At 39.6% G+C, this 22,297-nt stretch overlaps 2 protein-coding genes across 5 annotated transcripts; both read right to left on the bottom strand.

Moving 5' to 3' along the window:
• Nucleotides 1–701: 701 nt before the first annotated feature.
• Nucleotides 702–14,897, bottom strand: dcdc2c (doublecortin domain containing 2C). 3 transcript variants are annotated; one of them, XM_026152355.2, is made up of 12 exons: nt 14,478–14,897; nt 14,070–14,118; nt 13,782–13,858; nt 13,513–13,644; nt 13,055–13,210; nt 12,882–12,930; nt 9,186–9,309; nt 7,539–7,639; nt 6,825–6,953; nt 3,943–4,012; nt 1,885–1,942; nt 702–831 (listed from the first exon to the last, which is right to left on the bottom strand). In XM_026152355.2, the coding sequence occupies exons 1-11, from the start codon at nt 14,759–14,761 to the stop codon at nt 1,917–1,919; spliced, it is 1,197 nt and encodes a 398-aa protein (XP_026008140.1). In that variant the 5' UTR covers nt 14,762–14,897; the 3' UTR covers nt 702–831; nt 1,885–1,916. The 3 variants fall into 3 exon arrangements, with proteins under 3 accessions (XP_026008140.1, XP_080149785.1, XP_026008143.1); XM_080293659.1 differs by lacking the exon at nt 3,943–4,012; XM_026152358.2 differs by lacking the exon at nt 13,055–13,210.
• Nucleotides 14,898–17,622: 2,725 nt separating this feature from the next.
• On the bottom strand, nt 17,623–20,197 carry colec11 (collectin sub-family member 11). Of its 2 annotated transcripts, none has more exons than XM_026152334.2 (7): nt 20,032–20,197; nt 19,591–19,756; nt 19,415–19,486; nt 18,822–18,893; nt 18,661–18,714; nt 18,446–18,541; nt 17,623–18,278 (listed from the first exon to the last, which is right to left on the bottom strand). In XM_026152334.2, exons 2-7 carry the CDS (start codon nt 19,724–19,726, stop codon nt 17,887–17,889), a joined length of 822 nt encoding a protein of 273 aa, XP_026008119.1. In that variant the 5' UTR covers nt 19,727–19,756; nt 20,032–20,197; the 3' UTR covers nt 17,623–17,886. The 2 variants fall into 2 exon arrangements, with proteins under 2 accessions (XP_026008119.1, XP_026008118.1); XM_026152333.2 differs by having other exon boundaries at nt 17,623–18,296; nt 20,032–20,162.
• Between the last annotated feature and the right edge of the window lie 2,100 nt (nt 20,198–22,297).

Below are 22,297 nucleotides of genomic sequence, written 5' to 3'. Positions count from 1 at the left end.
AGAGGAAGATGTGGCTGTAGCAAAGTGCTGTAGTTACACAAGCAACTGTGCTTTGTGGATTTGGCAGTACTTGAGGGTGATCTAGTTTATTATTCCTTGTTTAGTCAGCCTCTCTGGACTTTTTCCTTGAAGTGCTTTATATGAAGTATAAAGTAAAGCACTATGACACTATTTAAAATGAGGTTTGCTTTAGTACATACCATCACACACTTTCCCTCCCTCGTGTTACAGAGAAATATTAAAGCTGTGCCCCAAGGTCAACAGCAATAGCCCTCATTCTACCCATCACTGTGCCCTTGTGTTATTCATGGCCAGCACTATGAGAGGCAATGATTCTTTTTTTTTTTTTTTTTTTGGGCCACTCCAATATCATTAAGTTATTAGTTGATTTCAGTGGATTTAATCAGCATAGTAATTCCTCTCCATGGGAAGATAAGTCCCTCTCAAGAGCAGTTACGCCGTCCACTATGCCCGCTGATTAGACACAAGCCCCCAAAATAATTCATCAGAAAACTGCAAAAAATAATTTATCAAAAGTGCTTCTCGCAAAGCCCGCTCAGGACCTTTGCTTCTTAATAATTAAACTCTGCAATTAGGCGTCTTACCATGCACCCAGTGTGAGGCTCCATGTAATATTCATAACCATACATAATTATGCAATATATTCACTGGAATAAGAGGCCATATATTCACGCCGGGGCTGTCAGGAGAAAAGACATTTTTATTTGGTTTATAACACTGTTTCATCTTATACATGAGCAGCTGGCTTCTTGAGACAGAAGAGAATGAGGACGTCTGGTCCTTAGCAGTGTGACACTGTATTCTATGATTCTGAGAAACAGAGAGAGGGTTGCAAAGAGAGGACAAGAGAGAGAGAGAGAGAGAAAAGGAACTGAGTTTTTCTTCTTTTTTTGTGGGCATGCTCCAATGCCACAAATATCAAAGTCTGTTAACTGGACACAACAAAGACATACCTGAGTGGTATCATACACTGACCACAGTCAATGCAAGATACGGAAAGAGAGAAGAGGCTTTAAATTAAAATGGAGTGGAGACAGGGTGCTGTCTCAGGATCCACTGTATGATAAATTATACATAATGCAGTATGGTAAAAAACTGTAAAAAAAGAATAGTCCCAAAGCTCTTGATCATGCCTGAAGCAAATAAGCAACAGCAGCGGTCTGCAGTGGACATACTGTGGACAAGGTTGGCTTTCATCTTGAGACACAGTTCAAAGCTATGGGGCTACGCACAGAACAAACTAGCAATCAAAGCTCATGTGTAACTGGGCAGTGGTGCACTTCACAGAGCCTGTCGTCTCAAGTGTTGCGAAGATCACACACAGATGCCTCTTTCACATCACAATGGCTGATTTCTAACACACAGCCTTTGGTCCTTCTTATTCTTCACCATGGTAAATTATAGAGAAAAAAAACATTGAGACGCGCAGCTTCTTGAAGGCCACTCACGACATGTATATGCTGAATAAGAAGAAAAGCATATGTTTTCTTCCAACTTTGAAGAAAGGCTGCTTTTTGTCATTGGAAGTGGAGACAGTCTGATATTTGATTTAATAAAAACTGAAAGATAATAAAAAGCAAATGAAGAATATGCTATATATTCTGTAGTAAACAGGATTAACAGCCATTGAACATGAGATTATTTACTGCCAAAGCTATAATCAGACTCTTCGTACGGGGATTTCATAATCATTTCCCACCAGGTAATCGTAACGTGCACAAATTGTTATAATTTGTACATGCTGTATGATTAATGAACACTGCTGTGCTTTATATGCAGCTCGACTACACAACAATATATTTTGTGCATTTGAGCTAAAAGTTCAATCGATGAAATCATTTATAGTGTTTTTATAGAGCATACCTCTGGAGTGAATCTCATGCAGATCTAAACAACTAATGTTGAAGTTTCAATTTTCTTCCTGTAAAAAGAGTTTGAAAAAGAAAAACACAAAAACTGGTAACCATGCAAAATTTTGAAGTCTTACTTCACGTGCTAATAAACAAAGCTTGTGTGTGTGTGTGTGTGTGTGTGTGTGTGTGTGTGTGTGTGTGTGTGTGTCACAGTTCTATTCTTTTCCAGAAAACAATGACCTTTTCAAATATGACACAGTTTTACTGTGGGCATAATACAGATGTGATTAACATAAATAAGAGTTAAAGTCAAATAGGCGTAAAGGTCGTCACTCAGGACTAGTCTCGGGTCCACGAGGTGATTTACAACAACTTAATTTGACTGTGTGGAGTAATTTATCTGTGACAGAGCAAGCCGTGGAACTGTGCATGCCGCACGCACATGCAGGCAACAATATGCCATGACTGCACACATCCTATATCTACCCAATCAGTCAAGATGCTTTACAACTTCTGTCAGAGGGCCTAACAGTTCTCATAAATTATAAAGCCATTGTACATGGTGCCAATAACTTTTGAAGGAGAATCTCCACCAAACTGAAGCCAGTTTCTCTTCCTATTATATGTGGACATCAAGACGCAATTCTCCTGAGTTAAAAAAAAAATGTGGAAAAAAGCAGGCCAAATGCTTTGATGGTTGATTTGCTCTTAGAAAACTGTGCCAAAAAAACCTTCTAGAATAAAAACTCGTTCACATATTGACATTTTGATGCAAAGCAGGTGGCAGGCAGGTATGATTCTGTTAGAGATAACTTGCATTTCCTATCACATCCCTTTTCCCTCCGCTGACTCTCCAGTTATGCTGTGCATCTGTGTCATCTGCAGATCCACTGTGACAGCTGGAGAATATGAGGTATGAATGATGCAGAACAATTCATAAACAGCAACAACAACGCAATGTGATAGAGACAGAAAAATGTGGATGTGGGTCTCAAGTCGGCAAGCAATAACGTGCTGTGATTTATTTCGAATGCCCCCTGTAGTGCCCACTGATATTCTGCAGGGAAATCACTCACTGGAGTGTACGGGGCTGCCTTGCATCCTCTGCTACTATCAATATGAAGATAATTGAAAGAGAATGCATGTATGTACACAAAAATCATGTGCAGCTGTATAAGAGAAACATTTAATCTAACCTCCTGTCTGTTAGATAACTCTGTGCATATGTGAGTGTATATGGATGGCAGATGAGGGAGGTAGGAGGCCCGCTGTTAGCGCTGGATGCAGTGATTTCCTGGACACCGACAGAGCGAACCTCAAACTGAAGGGCAGACAGAGATAACCACCTGCAGGGATTCGCATCCTGCTTTATTTAGTCACCTTCGGAATTTCCTCCAGGGACAGAAGACGATATTGTGAAACCAGTGAATGGTCCTAAAAATCAAAGCCAATGTTCTGTAGGCAATTATAACGAAATTGCTTGAACCAACTGCAAGGCACATTCCCCAAGAAAGGAGAATGTCATTGTTTTGGTTGAGGTTCAGCTAGGTTACTCTCACCTCCATAAAAAGGGGAAAAAAAGTTCATGGTACATTTTTTTCATAATTCATTCAGATATGTTCTTTTTTAAATAATTATATAAAGGCCAGCTCATGTAAAGCCAATTAAAAAAATTTTTTCCTAATGGTAACATAAGTATGTATAATTCTTATTCTGTCTGAATGGTTCAAGATTGCAAACAACATGGGAAATATAAAGAGTGGTGAACAATGCCAGCCCTGAGCATGGCACACCTTGATGTGCAGGTGCCTTTAATACTAGAATAAGTCATCTTAGATTAGGGAGTCAAAAAGAAAAAAAACTCAACCACATGCTCTCCATAAAGCACGCTATAAAGCTCTCCCAGATGTTGAGAGGTGGTTGCGGTTCCAGCGACATGCAATGTCAGGGAGGAACTGGTAATGCCGAGTGTATTAGCGGTCTCTTTATGGGTGCATTAGGTGCTGTGGAGAGGAACATGGGGGCTGCCACTGATCTCCTACCAGGCTTTATGCTTTGATGAACATACCCTTGAAAAACAGGGACATCTGCGACCGTGTTCTGCCGAGCTTGGAAGACGCCTCCCTCTCTTTAGCCTCCTGGAAAACATAAATCCACTTTTCATATCATCATCTAGTCATATTCAATGCATATGAAGCGCTAATCAGTTAATCTGTCAGCTTTCTCCCCTTTCGGTGATATATCAGATTTGTAATACTCTCCCACATATGCAGTAAATCTCTGACAAAGCCCGTGTTTTTGAAATTCAGCGACGGGGCTGCGTGAAGTGAAGAAGTTCACTTGAAAACAGATACCAGGGAGAGTGGAGCACTGAAAGCTTCAGCGCGCTCCCATGTGTCATCTCTCTCCCTACCACTAAACAGTGGCCTAGACAGGAAGCCAGAATAAATTTCTCCAGTTCATTGTCCCCGCTGAGGACTAGCAGAACATCTCAGTCTGATTAATGGCTGTACACTGTCTAATGAACAGTAATTGAATGGTATAATACTGCAGGTCCTTAAAAGCCCAGAGGAGTCGTCTTCCTCCGCTTAGCTCTCTGGAAAAGCAAGGCGGTGACATTGTCTAGAGTTGATTATAGTTGACCTTGCATGTGGAGACTAAGGTCTATGAAATGGCTAACCTAAGCTTCATGGAAGAGCAGCAGGAAAACAGATGAAAGACAAATGCAACGGAGAAAGAAGAGGAATGGATCAATGGTGTGGTCAATATTGATTTGATTTTTTTTATCACAAAATTCTTAAGGAGAGGAAGGCAATTGATCAAGCATACCTAGTTTCATTGGCATTTCCAACAATATTAATTAAGAAAAAATGCTTAGCCGACTGGCTGATAAATCAGCCGATACTGTTAAATCAAAACAAATGATAATTGTGAACACAATATTACACTGGTGAGTACAAATCTACCCTTGTCCACATTTCCTCAAAGTGTATGACATCTACAATACAGACAGAGTAGGCCGTCATGAAATCAATCAGATCCTTAACAGAGTGCACTCTAAAGGAAAAGCCAACCTGCAGAGAGCCCAACAAAAGTCAGTGGAGTGAGTGTAAGAGCAGCTTTGATAAATGTGCATCAAGCTCCAGCCCGCCATCCTTTGCTTCCTAACACCAAGATAGCCTGTGTTCACTCTCAGCGGACATCTCCACTTGGCAGAGACGCTGAATCTCGTTATTCTTTCCTTGGCCTGGACCACACAGGTCAATACCACATGCACAGCACCGCCTCACCGCTGTACTGTCTGCAAATGTATTCACTATTTAAATGCACTGCAATAAATCATTTAAAGCTTCAACTGAAAATGTAATCATGTAATTGAATTTGGTCATCAATATCTACCATATACATGCACGTATACAGAGTACACGGGGCATTTCACGAGCACCGGAGTGGGAGGAAATCTGTCTGGACTCAGCTGAAAGTATGAGTCATAGCAGTGCAGTTATCCCTCATTATTATTCACAGCCCTCTAAATGATGAGGTTGCTGACAACGAGACAGCGACAGCTTGTTTGGCCTCAGTGGGAAAAAACAAGTATGAGTATGCATGAAGGATGATTAGACGTTAGGTAAGGTAAGTCTTACCTGCAGAGCTATTATTTCTGGCTTGACAAAGGCATTTAACTATAATGTAAGTACAGTGCTGATAAAACATTAATGAACATAAACAAATCAAAGTTTGGTAAGGCAGCCGGTCTGATTAAAAGTGCTGACACACTTTTACTGCAAACTAGAGTTATTTTTGCTTAGGATTTGTTCTTTCAGCTAAAATTCCATCTTATGCCACTCTCCATTCGCTGACAGATCAAAAGCTACTTGGCAAGATGATTATTGCAAACATAGCTGAGTCCATACAGGGATTATCATTATTATTATTTCCCATTATCTAATGGTCACTCCACCCCAATCCATAGTAAATCTGAATCAGCAATATTCATGTATGACTAAAAGTGATAAGTAATGAATTAAGCTATTGATGAGGTCTTTAGCCAGGGTCATAACCGACCCCCAGAAGTCAATAATTATCCCACGAAGAATATCTTTATTGCAAAAGTGCATACGGCAGCAAAATCATCACCACACCAAAACATTCCCCTACGGTGTAATTGCCACTGCTTAAAATTATAGTTTTCATTAAAACGAAATGTTCTAGGTTATTGATTGCTTAAATAAGACTCAATATCTTCTCATTTCAAAGCCGAATGAAATTGCATGGAATAGTAATATCACCCAACTATTGTGTGCATTTATCACAGTTACACGGCTTCATATCGCTGTCCCTCGAGGATTATTAGAGCAAAATAAGTTTATTTAAATGAGCGTAATTTCGGGGGGACCACAGATCCGTGCAACAACATCTGTATACACAGCTCACTCGCCACTTCATCAATGTTAATGCGCACAATAACCAGAGTAAAGGACAGACATCAAATACAACTGCATATTATTATTATGGGCCTCTTTTTCAACCATGAAAACTCCATGATTTGCAGTATCTGGGGCGACAGCTTGGCTCTAAACGCGTCCTACAAAAACGTAACTGAGACACAGGTAATTTAAATCCTTTGTAGTACTAGTAATGTGTTCTGTACCTTTTAATGTTCCCTTCTGCCCCTTAGAAAGATTGTGTTAGTAAATAGCAAATACACCAAAATAACCATGGAGACAGAAAAAAATGTTACACGTGCATTAAGTGAAAGTATAGTTGCTGAAAGCAGGTCTATGTGACCCTATTACAATTATGGAAATGATCATTACCATAATTGCTGGTTAGACCATTTTTTATGTGACCTAATCCAAAAGGAAATGAGAAAATTGGACATAATAATAAAGTAAAAATGAACTGAATGTGAAATACTAACTGCATTAAACTAATAATAAGTGTACTTACATTTTTCCCGGAATCTGTGGTGGAAGACCTTTGCGTACTCGAGTCATCTGAATCACGGAGGGAGGCCTTGCAGGAACTCGCACAACGATTCCCATCTTCATACTCCTCTTCAACTATCTTGGCCTCAACCTGCAGGGAGGGGGAAAAAACACATAAGATCCCCTTTGGCTTACACTGTACTGTAGTGCTGTATTGATTTTACAATATTTATATATTTATGTAGCTTGTTCTGCTGAGCATTCATGAGCCCTTATTCTGAGCAGAAAATAGTATTATACTGTACTAGAAGTATATTCGCAATTCCGTTTGATGTTGGGAAACATACAGAAAGGTAAAGCTTAATAGGAAGAACACCGATGGGGGGGAGAGAGGTTACTAAAGCTGCAGGCACGTCTTTCATCTAACCCTTTCATTTTACATCAAATGCAAACAGCTTGTTGTGATGATCAACTTGTATACTTTAGTGTGTCTCCAATGACGAGCTGTAAAAATTATAATAACTGACATATAAAGCGTAATAAAATCCGCAAGGAGCCAAGGAGCTTTACATGTTTCTCCATGTTCACGTGGGTTATGTTTTTCTCTGGCAGTGCTGTGTTTTCACACTCAAATCACTTCTTATTTCCTGTCTGATATCAGGCCAAGCTGTTAAATAACTGCGAGCTTTAAGGACCTCATCAGACTGTAGCGCTACAGTATGGGATTATGTTTTACCTGATCAATTGGCAGATCCACCTTCAACTGGCGGTCTTCCTGCACCTCTGCTGCTCCTGCCATCTCACTCCTTTTGTTTTGTGCATTGAACACGCTGCCCTCTGAGAAAAGTGATTAATCACAATTACCTCATCTGCTGGCAGTCGCCGTCTCATTCTTCTACACACTCGCTTTCTCTCTCCTCTCTACTCCTGTTCAACTTCACAAGAGATCAATGTTGCTGTCAAGCCATTTATTTATTTATAGTGGTCCCCCAGACTTAAGGGCCACAGAAAGCCACAGCTGCCCTGCCACAAATATGGCCAGCCGGCGTGAACTTTTGGTCCAGGGTTACATCCTGACAGTGACAGGCTGCTCTTGATGCATGTGGGGACGTGCCTCATACAGCAACGTCACCCTTGTAAACAAATTCCTTTTCGTCTGCTAGATCTGATACGGCGTAGAATGTGAATAATGAAACATGCTCTTGAACTTAAATCTACTTCAATTGCCCTAAGTAATTTAATTTAAATAATAAATAACCACACATGCAAGATTTATCATCGAAAACACTAAAAGACAATGTAAACAAAAAATGCCTCTGCTTCATGTGTTAAGTGAAAAGAGACATTTACACAACCACAAAAAAGCTTAGAATTACTTTTTTGTCTAGAAATCTATAAAAAGTCTTAAATCTCTGACCTCATTCCAGATTAATCTTGTGAACACTGCACAGAGCTATTGTCTGTATGAAGGGTTTTAAGAGCTGATATAATTATAAAGAAGACATAAAACTTTGCTTTTTAACTTTAGGGACTTTGCTAATGTGGTTACAGATACAGTAGTAAGCAGAAATGTGTCCTGAGAACTGAGTATCTCAGTCACAACATATGAAATCATGGCAGGATTCAAACAGTAGCAATTAGCCTGCGAATGCTACCATACCAGTATGTGTTTTTCAAGTGAAGCAATCGTACTACTGCGCACAGATGGCACAACAACAACTGCATGAGTAGATACAGACAGTGTTATTATTATTGATATACTGAGTATCACATTTAAAGCACACAAAGAATATTTGTCTTTACTTCTGTCAGTGTTGCTTAAGATTAATAACTCATTACCATCTTGATTCCTGCATCAAGAGAAAATAAGAGCATTTTTGTTTCCCCCTAGATAGTTAACCAGGCTTTCAGGATACGTATTCAACAAAATGGCCTGATTGAATTCATCTATGATTTAAGCCCCCTTGATAGTGTTTGAAGTCTTTTTCTTTATTAATATTCACAGAAAAGAGCAGTGTTCCTTTGAAACGGCGCACAGCTCTGTTCTGTTTGGACTTAAAAAGAACAGGCTGAGATTCCAAAGAAATCTCCTTCACCTGCCAAATGGCAGATTTTCTGCATTATCAGCACAGACTAGGAGTTACATCTCTTTACTTACACACACAGAAGACTTACAAATGTACAGTTGCAAACACAAACATGCTTTACACAAAGCGCATAGATGGTCTTCAAAATCCAACAGGTTTCTTTCTGTCATCATAGCGAAGAAGAAAGTGTTGAAGAACAACAACAACAACAAAAAAGAAAGAAAACAAAAACTCTGCGGACAGAGGGGCTAGAGAGCGAGGCAGTAAAGACAATATTTCTATAGTGCTCTGCTTACCCACTGGGGGGAAGAGAACTGGGTTCTTGGACACCTGCCCTTGTTGTTTGGTTCTCTCTGCCTTGGCTGTGAGTTTCTTTGTCTGGCCCCTGGCTGTGTGCTCAAGGTCTTCTCCAGAGCTTGTCTGAGCAAACCACATGGAGGTACAAAAGAGAGGAGAGCAGAGAGGCCCGGATTAAGGTATATGTCCTCACATTCGGTCTGTGATTCATCATTGACTTATCGCTCATTTTGTAAAGAGGAAGAAGTAAAACAAGAAAACAAGACAGGAAGGCTTGTTTCTCCTCTTTTTTCAGCAGCTTTTTTACATTTTCCATTGACCTCAATTTTTCATGAGCTGATATGTTTTGTAACTCCCCGCTGACTCCTACTGTATTGAATTCATCTGGTTCCAATACATCCCGTGCACAACCTATCAATCACTAGGGAGCGTGGCAAACTAATCATTTATTGATGAAATAGGGCAGCCATGAATTTCTAACTGCATTTGTCTTATTTATCAACCCAGATCAAACAATGAAAATCCAAACAAGCTTAAAGGGAAAGGGAGGGAGTCGTAGGGAATAACTTATTCTTCAGCAGCAGACAGCAGAAGGTTATTGATGGGGAGGGGAGGAAAAAAAAGGTTTGGGACTCAGTTGCATGGTGGGAGAGCAAAGGAGTGAGAGAGGAAGAGAAGAGAGAGAGAGAGCAGTGGGGAGAGTTCAGTGATGTTCAGACAGCAGGGTACACATCTGAATTAATGCTTCCACAAAAGGCAATTTTCTCCTCGCAGGCTCCTCATCCCCTCCGCAGGTAGCAAGGTGAGGTATGTCTCCCTTACAGAGAATGAGAGACACAGACATAGAGATCGAGAGAGAGAGCTGACTTAATGTGACTTTTCAGCTACAGTGCTCTTTACTGCAGGATCCCTGGGCTGGCTCGGGGGATAGTGTAGTGATCTCGGGCTTCCACCAGAATACACTTCTGGCAGTGGTGTTTGCAAGCTCACTAACATGGAGTCCGGGGAATAGCGGCGTTGTTTCTGCACTTGTTTGCTTACTTTAATGCAGAGGCAAAGTCTGTTGATATTCTTTTGAATTTATACAGCCGTTAGTGGGCTGAGGGAGAAAAAAAAAAGTAAAAGAACAAAAGAAGTGTGAAGTTTGTCTGCTATATTCAGAGGAGGAGAGTTGAAAGAGAGTTCATGTTCTAGCGCGGCGGTGTCCGCGGCCGCATGAGATCAAAGACAAAGGAGCAGTGGCACCGTCGCGGTGATAAGCTGCTAATTCAGCTCCTGTAACCTCGGTTCATCTGCGAGTGATGTGAAACAACTTTGCGATAAAGTTTTAAATCAAACTCTATCTGGCCCATCAAATATTGAGCAGCTTGTTTTCTTGCTTGTGGTGAGATGTAAATAGATGGTATTTAAATAAACCGAGCTCAATCCAAAGCTGTCTCGCTCAGGGAGAGTGGCAAGCAGGGCACAGGGGAGGAGAAAGCAGAGGACGAGGGGTGCTGAAGGAGCCGGAAGATTGCAAAAACAAGCAGCAGCAGAAGTAGAGACATGGCAGTGGAAAAGCTGAGGTCATACAGTATAGCCTCTCGGTCTGCATTACATATCTACAGTACCAGGTCCTGCGGGAGCAGACAACTGTGTGTGTCATCAGGCTCCAGAGACAGAGAGAGAGAAAGACAAAGAGAGTGCTAGAGTTAGTGTGAAGGGGGCTCAGGAGGGCTGGACAGCAAGTAATCTGTGGCTCTCTCGTGTGGCCAAAAACTGGAGTCAACAAGAGGACACGGTGATATGATAGCCAGGGGAAAAAAGGGGGTCCTAAACAATTGGACTGACCAGCCTCCAGCCATACTGACTGTGATATCAGTCTGAGCCACTCCCAGGGCCGAGTCCTCAGTGAGTAGACACACTGGCAGCAGCGAGGGGGTAAAGTCTTCCTCGGGGCATTGCTATTTCCCCTAACCAATGAGCTCATACATGGGAAACAGAGGAAACGAGGAGAAGCAGCAAATCATCAATGATGTCAGAAAGCACAGATATTAAAGGTTTAGTCAGCCTTTCTGGGCTTTTTTTTTTTTTTTACACAGGGCTCTTTATGTGGAGCACATATAAAGCACTGCTTAACTGCCATAATAACGATTGCCATAATAACTAAGTGTACTGCACGATGCACGCCGTTGTTCTCTTTTTCGCTTTGTCTCTTTGTATTCCTCTCTCCCCTATTAATCTTCTCTTTATGCTATGTCTACCTCAAAAGTTTCTACCTCATCATGTCTGTAAAACACTTAACTCAGCATATACAGCATGCTTGCTTCCAATGGGAACACGATGTGCTGGAGAGTTTCATTATTACACTCTGCAGAGCTGTCAGTTTAGTCGGTGGTTGCTCCACACCAGATGTCCCGTCCAGCAGTGCAGAAACGGGTCCGCCGCCGGTGCGGACAGGACAGACACGGCTCCCGTGCAGAGCAAGGTTACATTTTACACAACCTCAGTGGGCATGTTTAAAGGGTCTTTTTTTACGGGCGTTTCAAATCAGACTGCTGTTGTTTTGTGAGGTCAAACTGAAATTAATGATGGACACGACCCTATAAATGTATGTGTAATCAGTAAGCTAAACAGCTGACAGATCAAGACAGATTGGGTAATTTTTTGTCACTTGCATATCTCCCCCTCTGAAAGGCCCTTATTAACTGGTCAGATCATGTTTACAAATTCATGAGGGATCAGACACAGAGGCGAGGAAAGTAAAATGTGGCAGCCTCATGTCTAGTGACTAACACTACACTGAAACGAAGGATGCAAAACACAGGCATAGCTCTGTCTCTGTCTCCACCTCATGGTACTAAGTGAAATGGCAAAAGTTGTGGTTGTTGTGTCTTATTAGCTAATGTATCAGATAAGCAAAGTTGCGTAACAATGTAATTTTCATCTACTGCTTTATGGCTGCATAGCTGTTAATATAATGAAGAGATCTTTTATATATAACTAATAAATATTCAAATTATTTCTAAATTCAAAGGCAATCCAATGCAGATAAAGCTGGAGATAAAGCAAGGGACATTTTTCTATATCTAACAAAAATTGACATCTGCCAGAGCACTGTCATCTTTCATGGTTATAAAAATCACATGTCAGGCACATTTGTCACAGTGGGGCCCATCTCTACCTAGACCTGCTGAGTGGGCATGTTCTCATCTTCATCACGTGATTTGGTGTTCATCTCGGGCCCACAGCAGCGCAATCCCCGTATGGGTTCGCAGCATTTCACTGTCAACTTAATCACAATACAAATAGTCCCAGCTCTTGTTTGAATAAGAGATTTCTTTTTCTTTTAGTTTGCTGTAAACGAAGTCCCCCTTGTGCATATGATCTGTCTATGAGGCTCACTGCACTTGATCAAGTGGGCCAGCCTGTCTCTGTGGGAATTACCCATCAAACTGGAAAGCAACGGTAACTCAATGCCTCCTGCAGACAGTGATTGATGATAGTGGTGTTTCATAACGAATTGCGCCCCCACAACAAGTCTCACACGTGGGAAATGTTAATTGAAATGCTGTGTGTGCAAAGATACGCTTTTCAACTGTGAGTCTAACAAAGTGTTACAACAATGACCCGGAGGGAGTTCAGGGGAAAAGGGTACCAATTTAGCACGTTAGGAGAACGTGAAGGACCAGATGGCAAAGTGCATCAACACTCACCACATTCTTTGCACATCTTTTGATTTTGGTACTGGGCAGGATGCCTTGGCTGCAGGGAAGAAAAGGAAAAACAATACTGACAAACACATTTTTGCTTTCTTTATCGAAATAAAATCAAATCCAGTGTTTATTCTGGACATATAGAAAAAGCCATGAAAGATCACATCTCGTACCCTTCAGTCATGTTATTTTCCCTAAGCAAATCCCTCCTGGGGACACACTGGTAATATGGGAGAGCCTTAAACTTTTCTGAACCGACTGCAACATAGTAGTGGTTGTTCTCCAGTTCAGTGGGACCGGAGACAGGGTGTCCATTTAATGTGCAAAGCCTGAAAGCTCAAATAAAGAAAAACAACTCACTGCAGTAATGTTTAGTGATAGTTTCAGCTACGTCTTTGCCTGAATGAAATCTATTGAATACATCACAACCACACATGGTCTCGATCTCTAATTAATTGCAAAAGTCCCTCTACTCTCCTTCCCAAGTATCATTTTTCTGCATTTAAATTGACTGTAAAGTGTCCACTAATCACATTACGTTCTAAATTAGAAGGCAAGAGGAAAACAACCTTCACTGATACTCCAGTTAACTAGTTTAAAAATGATGTATGACTAAATGTCCTGACATTACCTGAAAACAGCACCCGTGCGAAGACGCACTTTCTCTGTCACCATAGCTAAAACGTTTTCCCAGCTTCTAAGGGTATACTTTGGGATCCGTATTCGAGCCGGAGGAACCAGCACTTCTCCGTTGGTGAAGACACTATGAAACAAAACACGACACACAAAGATCCATGAATAAATAAATGGAATTGTTTCTTGCATTGCACAGCACGGCAGAGAACATTATTCTTTTAACACCGTGGAAAAATATGTATGCAGTTTAAAATCAATACTCACTTTATTGTGCAAGACTCATCAGCAGTTCTCTTCCAGCGGGCAGAAACTACTATCCTGCTGTGAACAACAGGTTGGATCTGAAAATTTCATAAAGGAGGAACTGAGTGGGGTTTTTTTTTTTCAGCACGTCACTCAAAATCTAATCTTATGTGTCTCGACAGGACCTTCATGAGCAACTTAGATTTTAAGGATGGCATCAGCATTCAGGCAGAATGGTTAAACTTAAAACAAGGACACATGAAAAAAGTTTCACTATAACTGACCACACACACAAAACATTGCTCCTACCTGTTCTTTTTTCTTATTCTGTGGCTTCTTGGCTGCTATTTCACAATAACTTGAAGGCAATAAAAAAATCAAATTACCTTTAGGTACAAGGAAACTTATGCAAGGATGTGGGAGTAAGGCATCTTTAGATCTGATAAAACTAATTGAAATCAAATAGTTATATATGTAAAAGTATGCTCAAGATCAGTGCTCTGCTGACTAGACTAAAATACTGGGTCCAAAAGATCACATTTAAAGACAGATTAGACTTTATTTAAGATAAACTGACATATTCAGAGCGTTTTAATGAATATTAAGTACCAGCCTAGTCAAATCCCCTTGCCAACAAATGAAGCTAAAGAAAAAACCTGTAGATTCCAGTATATACAAGTAAACTCAGACAGGACACCCCTAAAACATGACACTTACTTCAGTTTCTTGAACGCCTCATTTCCGGCCGCGACATACTCACTCCCGTGCTGAAGGTCATCCAGATGGTGAACTTGGTGGCCTTGTGTGGCGGTGTAGAGCCTCCTCACAGCGCCAAAAGGTGCTTCAATCCCTTTGGTCAGAGATGTCAAAAAGTTGTCAAAGTATGGCACGTACCGCGGATTCACAACTACTTTCCTGCCGGGAAAATAGGCATCTCCGTTCCTGTAGACGACGATTATTTTTGTGGGTGGCAAGTCACTTCTCCCTGTTGTGCTGGGCATACTTGTGTTAGCTAATGGGAACGATTTCAAACAACAAACAGCGGTGGCCCTTGGTGTCAGAAGTTAATGTGTCAGCTCTGTTGGCCTCCGGAGACGTAACTGGAGACAGCTTCTCAGTTCTTCCACATGAGAGGTGTAGTATTAAGATACGTATCCACGTCTTCGTCGTGTCTTCTATTGTGTAGCTAAGGTTAATTTAGTGTTCGATACCAAACCTCTGGTGCTACCAAGGCAACCAGTGGGGTGACCCCAGTGGGTTTTACATATTTAGCTAAACCGCTCATAGGTCTGTATTAAAAAACAAACAAACTCATTTTTAATTTTCATTACCAGCTGGCTGATTCAATCTCATGGTATTTAACGAGAAACTAATTGACAGAACACAGCGGTGAATTTCATTGCTTAATAAATTTATTAGGCCACTACCCAATGTAAAGTACGCTGTAACAAAGCATATGTCGTTTATTTTTTATTATTGTTATTATCTTCATTTTTTAGATCCCAAATTGCTGTTATTTACTTTCATTCCTGAACAGACAGAAATGTTATGGTGAATTCAATTCAGTACTTTTTAGCTTTAAACGTGTTTTCAACACATTTCTATTTTCCCCCTTTTTTTCTTACGTTTATGGCATATTATAAATGGGAGTAACTGCGGGTTCGGAATCTTGCCCAAGGATACTTTCGCATGCATAATAACTTTTTTAAGCACTGTACATCCTTTTGGGATGCAGTTTTTTCCCAGGTTTAATCCGCTAATATAAAACACATTTACTGTTTGACTCCAATCTTCTCTCAGTGTTTATTTATATACACTCATAACATATGTAAATGTTGAAAATAATGAAATCTACACATAATAAATATAATAGAAAGCCAAAGAAGTGTATTCTTTTTTGAAGAAAACATGTATCCCATTCAAATTTTTGACAGACTCCTATTGTATATTACAACTGTAGCAGAGTGACTGCAGCCCCTTCACTTTTAGACAGAGCTGTCCAAACTGTTTACTACAAAGGTAACCAGAGATTGCTGCAACAATGGCACTTAATTGGTTTATGGCGGACAACTCCTGGTCAATTAAATACATAATTCATCTCAGCATTAATTATTCATTTCTTAAGGGACTGGTGTTCTGCTTTATTAGGAGAAATGCATCATGCATATTCAAATTCCTCTTCTTAGAGGGATGCAATAGGATATCATCTCAGCTGGGACACCCATCCTAAAACAATAGCTGCCAGGGCCGCAAGACATCTCCTATTAGTCACACAACCAAACCGTTGGAGGATTTTCAAAGATGAAAATGTCAAACTAATCTAAGGTATGTTATATCTTGTTTCTGTCATTCAGCAAACAATAGGCTGTCATATTATTGTCATGTGTAATCTGTTATTTTTATTTTAAACTTTAGGTGGCAAATTATTTTTATATAAAAAAAACCTGGCAGCATTAATTTAACACTACAAATCGAGAATATGTCAATGTGCTTAGTATGTGATCAGGTTTTAGACACTGCATCAAATGGTTTTCAGAATTTTATGCAAAGTCATAAAAGTCTCCAGCAATTAGTTCTTATCAGTTCTTAGCCAGGATACATGTCGTAGGGTAACTGTGATTCAAATTGTGCTTAGCCAAAGTGTGATATGTCATGTCAGGAATCAAGGGGAAGCAGTGGGTGAGTTTCCTTTGGCGCTCTTAAAGGTCAGTGCCATCCATTTTAAAACTCCCATTTATTACAGCACACTAAGGTGCAGAGTGAATGTTATAAAGATGTAAGGTGACTCCGGTGTAATTGCATTGCTCGCTGGATAATACATGAGAACCTTACCGTGTTCACTCGTTAGGATGTTTGCATACTTCAGAAGGACATTGTCGCAATGATTTGACTTTGATATGATTCATGTTTGACATATTTAGCACATATACCAATTACTGCTTGGTATTTATGCAGTGCTACAGAACAGCCTAAAATCAACCTAATAGAAGAACAACTGTAAACATTAAAATTAATGAATTTCCTGGCTTCTGCACTTTTAGCATGACAGTTATTGTTTTTTTTGTAACACCTGTGCTTTCCTTAACATAACAGATAAAATGTGGAGCAGCCACTGACTTCAGTCCCCTGTAAGGGATTTTTGCTGTAAGATGAGCTTTCGCCCACTGGGTGGCGATGGTCCATGTGGAAATTACAACAGAAAAGTAATTATTTTGTTATTTTACAATAATATAAAATGGGTCACTTTAATGATTAAAACATAATGTAAGCCATATAAGTATTTTGCGACATGCATGTATACATGTTCATGGTCGCCAGTCTATTGACGGGCTAACTCACAGAGACAAATAGCTGTTCACACTCACATCTGACCAATTCAGAACCAGCAGTTAAACTAGCATGCACGTCGTTGGACTGTGGGAGGAAGCCTGGACACCAAGAGCCCAACTTCTGCACACAGAAGCCAGCCAGTGGATTCAAACCGAGAACCTTGTTTCTGTGAGGTAGTAGTGTTAACTCCTGCAGCTTTGTGTTGCATCATTTATCGTATATTTCTTCCATAAGTTTGCTTTAACTGCTGCAGTAAATAAGCGCAACTAGTTCAAGAGCAAAAACTAATGTGCAAAAAAATTATTTTTAAACTATGTATAAATGTTTATTGCACAGCACATGAATGTGGAATGCATGCTGTATTCTGTTCATCTGATTAAATTCACTCAACTGGAATGTCTTTTAATTGTATTTTTTTTTCTACACAATCCACAGCTCTCTATATTTGCTTATTTACACTGTTTGTCTATCGTACTGCTACAAATATTGCTCAGTGGATTTTCTGAATTAAATAAAAACTCAGTTCCTGGCATGCGTTTGGAAACACTAATTTATTTCAGTATGTATCAAGGACGTAAAAAAAAAATTTACAAACATTTGGATATTTTGTATGTTCAGAAAATAAATAGCTTATTAGCTCATAAGCAAAAAGGAAGTTGAAAGTATACTACTTTGCACAACTTGCGTATCATTTCGTATTCATATTTACAGATAGAGGATACAGCAAAATAATAAGATTACAGTTTTTGCTCCATTACATTTGTCCAGTCTGCAGTCTGTTTAACATATACTGGCCTCAGATGTTGTCCTTGTCAAATTCACAAACAAAATACATTGTCGGGTGGCACGCCACATCAGTCCACTCCCCAGAGGTCACCATCTCAGCACAGTCCTCATCATCATAGGCATTGTTGGGTTCTCCTTTTCTCCATTTGCTGAAAGTGGTCATGGGAGAGTGATCTACGTAGGTGAAAACACCTTCGCGCTCGAGGTCATGAATGCCAATGTAAACTCTGCTCAGGCCAGCGTCGGTTATATACCCTGCGATGGCTGCGTTTGCTCCCTCATCCTTCGGCATGACCAGGTGCCCTCCCCTCGTCTGGCAGTAGCCCTCAGCCTCGGTGTAGCGCTTCGCTTCCTTCACCAACAGATAGACTTTACTGTCTGTTTCCTTAATGCCAGCAACAGCTGCAGGGGAGGGCAGTGCTGAAAAATGAGCACTTGTATTTCTATAAATTTCACATTGACATGCCCGCATTTTCAATTCTATAGGACAGGAAATCAGCAAAATACCAAAACTGATAAATATTTTTTTTAAAATACAAAAGCATTTTTAAAGACTGCAAATCTTTTACCATTTTTAATGAATTTTAGTTCTGAGGAAAGCTGAGCCACAAGAATGTCCATTTCTCCAATCATCCTTCTAATTGGCGCACACTCACAGGGAACCCCTGATAAGACAAAAATGTGTGGGACTATCACAAAGTTGACTTTATTCATTTACAGATGTGTCTGTCTAATCCTGCTGCCATCTGTTTGACAAACAAAATAAGATGGTTTTAGAACCCACCTGGCTCTCCGTCTGGGCCCCTTGTACCAGGGTCACCTGGATCTCCCTTGGATCCTGCGTCAGAGATGTAAATATTTATCAATCATAAAAACACACTAAACAAATAATTGATGCATTCCTGAAAAAGTGTGCAGACAGTACATCTCTGCTTCTTATAGCACCTTTCATTCCACTTGGGCCAACTTTTCCATAACGTCCCATAATGCCTTTGTGTCCTTTGACCCCAGGTGGACCTAAAAAGAATGCAACATGAGTAAATTGTTCATATGAAGATAGAGACATACTGTATATCTTATAGTCAAGACAAACTTAAAACAGCACAAATGAAAGCAAAATTATATATATTAAACAATAAATCTTTACTTTCACTAAAGGTTAATTAATTAAAATGATGACTATGCTTCAGAGAACACCCTTCACTCCTCATTAAGGTCTTCCATAAACACTTGTCCACAGCTCTGGATTCCACAAACCATTTCTCATTTGACCTCTTACCCTAATATAAACACTTGACCATTTCTGGATGGCCTGGTAGTGATGTAACGGCACATTATCAGCCCGAGAAATGTGATCTTTACCCCAGTTTTTCTTGTATTAGTGGTAGTAATGAGAAAATGAGGAGATCTATAAATGTGGGCATGTGGAAAATATTCTCTCTTTAAAGATTTGCATTTTAGGGGAATGCACTTTTACTCACAAAACAAACAAACACATTCTATAATATATTTTTTTGGTGCAACTGAATAAAATATACCAGTCTCCCCTGGCGGACCAACTCTTCCTGGTCTCCCAGGTGCTCCCTTTTGTCCTTTTTCTCCGGGTTCTCCTTTTAGAGCAGAAGAAAAACAATTATTATATCAGATAGAGTCTATTCTTGGTTTTTAAGGTGTCTGGTATGCATTTTGTAAGAAAGAACAAAGAGCTACATGCCTTTGAGTCCAGGGACAAGGATCTGAACAGTGCAAGACTCCTCTGGCAAGTGTTGTCCATATGATGTCTGCATTGGTAATAAACTCATCACTACAGACATTAGTATCATTGGCAGTAACAGTTTCTCACCGGTCATTCTTCTACATGGGATGATTAGGGGGCTATGCTGGAGAAACAAAACAATTTAAGGAAATGCTAATATAAAAAAATCATTCATAAAAAGCAAGGCTTGGTTTATATGTATCTGTATATTTCAGAATTAAAATAGTGGAATTAGAAGTGAGAATTTCCTTCCACTGAAAATAAATAAAAAAGAGACTGCAAAGCTGCATTTAGAACTACATTTGCATAAACCAAGTACACACACACAGCTTTTTAGTAACTCTAAGAAAGCGTTTTTACTTGAAAACTATACAGTATTTCAAAATCGGAAACGCCTACCTTTAGAAGTATTTTCCAGACAGAAGTAAAAAAGTAATGCCGATGTCCAAAGATTTGCAGGAGCTTTGAGTGCTGGTGGTCCTACAAGAGCATTTCATGTTCCTCTACACAGGCACCACAGAATGTGTGTGATAGGACTTTTGTAAACAGTTCACAGATAAACTCCAAAGCATTTGGGCTCCCCACAGATAATTAGCTGGGAAAGCGATCAAGAGATTGACAGCAAAGAGGCCTGATAAATATACTGACTCAACTTTTTAATGCTATCAGATAATTGGGAGAGTTAAATATATAATGCATTTTACAGAGCTAGCATGCACATTGATTTAGTAACAAGGTAGCATCTATTATTTTAGCAAGTCGCTGTAGTATTTTGGTTTGTATACAAACCAGTAGTGGTGATTATCATTACATATGCTGTGGTCCATATGAAATGGTTACAAGGAGAGTTGTTTTTTTATGTTATGTCTATCATATGATGTTATTTATTTAACATTAAGGATTTAAATCAAAGGTGTAAAACATAAGGCTCGGGGGGCACATTTGGCCCAGGAAAGACTCCAATCTGGCCTGCTAGAGAGCTTTGGAAAATGTGAGAGAGGGCATCGATTTCTACGTTTTTACTGTTTTGTCATTGCTTTTACAGTTTTTCCTACTGATAAAGAGCTCTCCCATCGCTAACCATACTATACCAGAGTAATTAAATAATTGATTAAAAAAAATAACAGTTAAAACACAGAAGAGTGCCTGATTTTTCTCTAGCTGCTGTAAATTTCTATGTTTTGCAGTGAGTCCACAGAGGAAAAACTATTTTGTGAATTTCTGTGAATTACTCTTCTATTATTGTAATTACTACCATAATTTTTTCTGTAACATTACACATGTCTTTATTTGTGTGGACAGCTTTCTTTCATTTACTACAGCAATATCTCTTTATCCTGTAGCAAAATTGAGACAGCCGTTAACTGTTTAATGTATGTGGCCCATGATGCAAAATGAGTTTGACCTCCCTAAATTAAATTGTTTAAATAACTTAACAAATAATTTCATAAAATAACAACGAGAAAGTATCAAAATAAAAACACTATTTTTTTAACACAGAAAACGTTGAGTCCTCACCTTCTACAAAAAACCTTCCTTTAGCTTCAGTGGAGGATTTCACTTTATGCCATGCATTCTTTCTATAAGTATACCAAGTTCCATTCACTACACATTTCCTACAAGCATGTGGGTTTGAAATTATTGTTTATTTGTGTTTTGCTTAACTCTGTGCTCCTTGGTGTCTCTATTGCTCTCATTTCCTCCAGTGTGCACTGGGATTCTCGCCATCATGAACCTTCTAGTGCATCCCTTCCATGTGAACTGTAATTACATGGGATATGGTTGCTTATATGCCATATGAGCACATGGGGGAGACATTGTCCATCAGGCAAAGCAGTAAAGCTTTGATCTTTAATATAAAAGCTAACCAGACCATTTACTTTTTTAGTCTGCTATTCATCAGTCAATATAACATTGCGTTAAATCACACAAGATCAAATTCATTAACTGTCTTAACTCCAAAGTGGTTGGATACAAAAAAAAGGTAAGAGTTTTGTAGATTGGTGTTGATCTGGGGGCTTTAAAAATAAAAGCTACATTTTAGTGCTTGCTGTCAACTACTGTCCGTAATCAGATATGATCCAGTACTGGCGTATCAGGTGTCCTAATTAGATTTACAAACCGAGTGGCAGCCTGTGTTTCAGTTGTGGATTGGATGTCTCCTTCAAAAATCCCCCCAAAAGTTTCAGATTACCTGCCACTCAAATATTCATGAAGCTCGAGGCAACATTTGCAGTCTTTTCTTCGCAGCCACGTGCTCTCTGCTAATCCTCTGTTATTTTTATAAGGATGACAGACCAAACAAATAGCCCATCAATTAGTGAAATAAAATACCTACATTCAGACACTCAAACATTGCATATTTAAAATTCTTGTGATTCTTGTGATTGTTTATACGGAACAATTTTTTAATGAGATTCACATGCATTAATACATTGATGGAAAACAATTCGAATATAAAAAGTATTAAGTGATATAACTGAAATTATTCACACTCACGATCGCCGACCTGAGCTGTTTTTGTTTAGATTTTTACAATATGAGTGGCTTTTTAATGTTTAGTTATCAGTATAAACCATAAACCAAAAATAAAAACGTCACAGGATCTTACGAGGGACACTTTAACGCACCTTTCGCGGTGAGGGTGACGTCACCGGTGTTCACC

The sequence above is a fragment of the Astatotilapia calliptera genome, chromosome 19, assembly GCF_964374335.1.
Source record: "Astatotilapia calliptera chromosome 19, fAstCal68.1, whole genome shotgun sequence".
Taxonomy (NCBI): domain Eukaryota; kingdom Metazoa; phylum Chordata; class Actinopteri; order Cichliformes; family Cichlidae; genus Astatotilapia; species Astatotilapia calliptera.
Note: the sequence above shows the minus strand (reverse complement) of the source record. Positions and strands in the feature narration are given on the sequence as shown.

Excerpts from the sequence above, each read along its gene's own strand:
- dcdc2c (XM_026152355.2), bottom strand. The coding sequence starts at position 14,761 with ATGCCCAGCACAACAGGGAGAAGTGACTTGCCACCCACAAAAATAATC. Across the intron at positions 13,211-13,512 it reads CGCACGGGTGCTGTTTTCAG|GCTTTGCACATTAAATGGAC; the intron begins GTAATGTCAGGA and ends TTGAGCTTTCAG. Across the intron at positions 7,640-9,185 it reads AGTTCTCTTCCCCCCAGTGG|AGGGCAGCGTGTTCAATGCA; the intron begins GTAAGCAGAGCA and ends CACTTTTCTCAG.
- colec11 (XM_026152333.2), bottom strand. The coding sequence starts at position 19,726 with ATGACCGGTGAGAAACTGTTACTGCCAATGATACTAATGTCTGTAGTG. Across the intron at positions 18,715-18,821 it reads TGGCCCAAGTGGAATGAAAG|GATCCAAGGGAGATCCAGGT; the intron begins GTGCTATAAGAA and ends TCTCTGACGCAG. Across the intron at positions 18,542-18,660 it reads GGGCCCAGACGGAGAGCCAG|GGGTTCCCTGTGAGTGTGCG; the intron begins GTGGGTTCTAAA and ends TTGTCTTATCAG.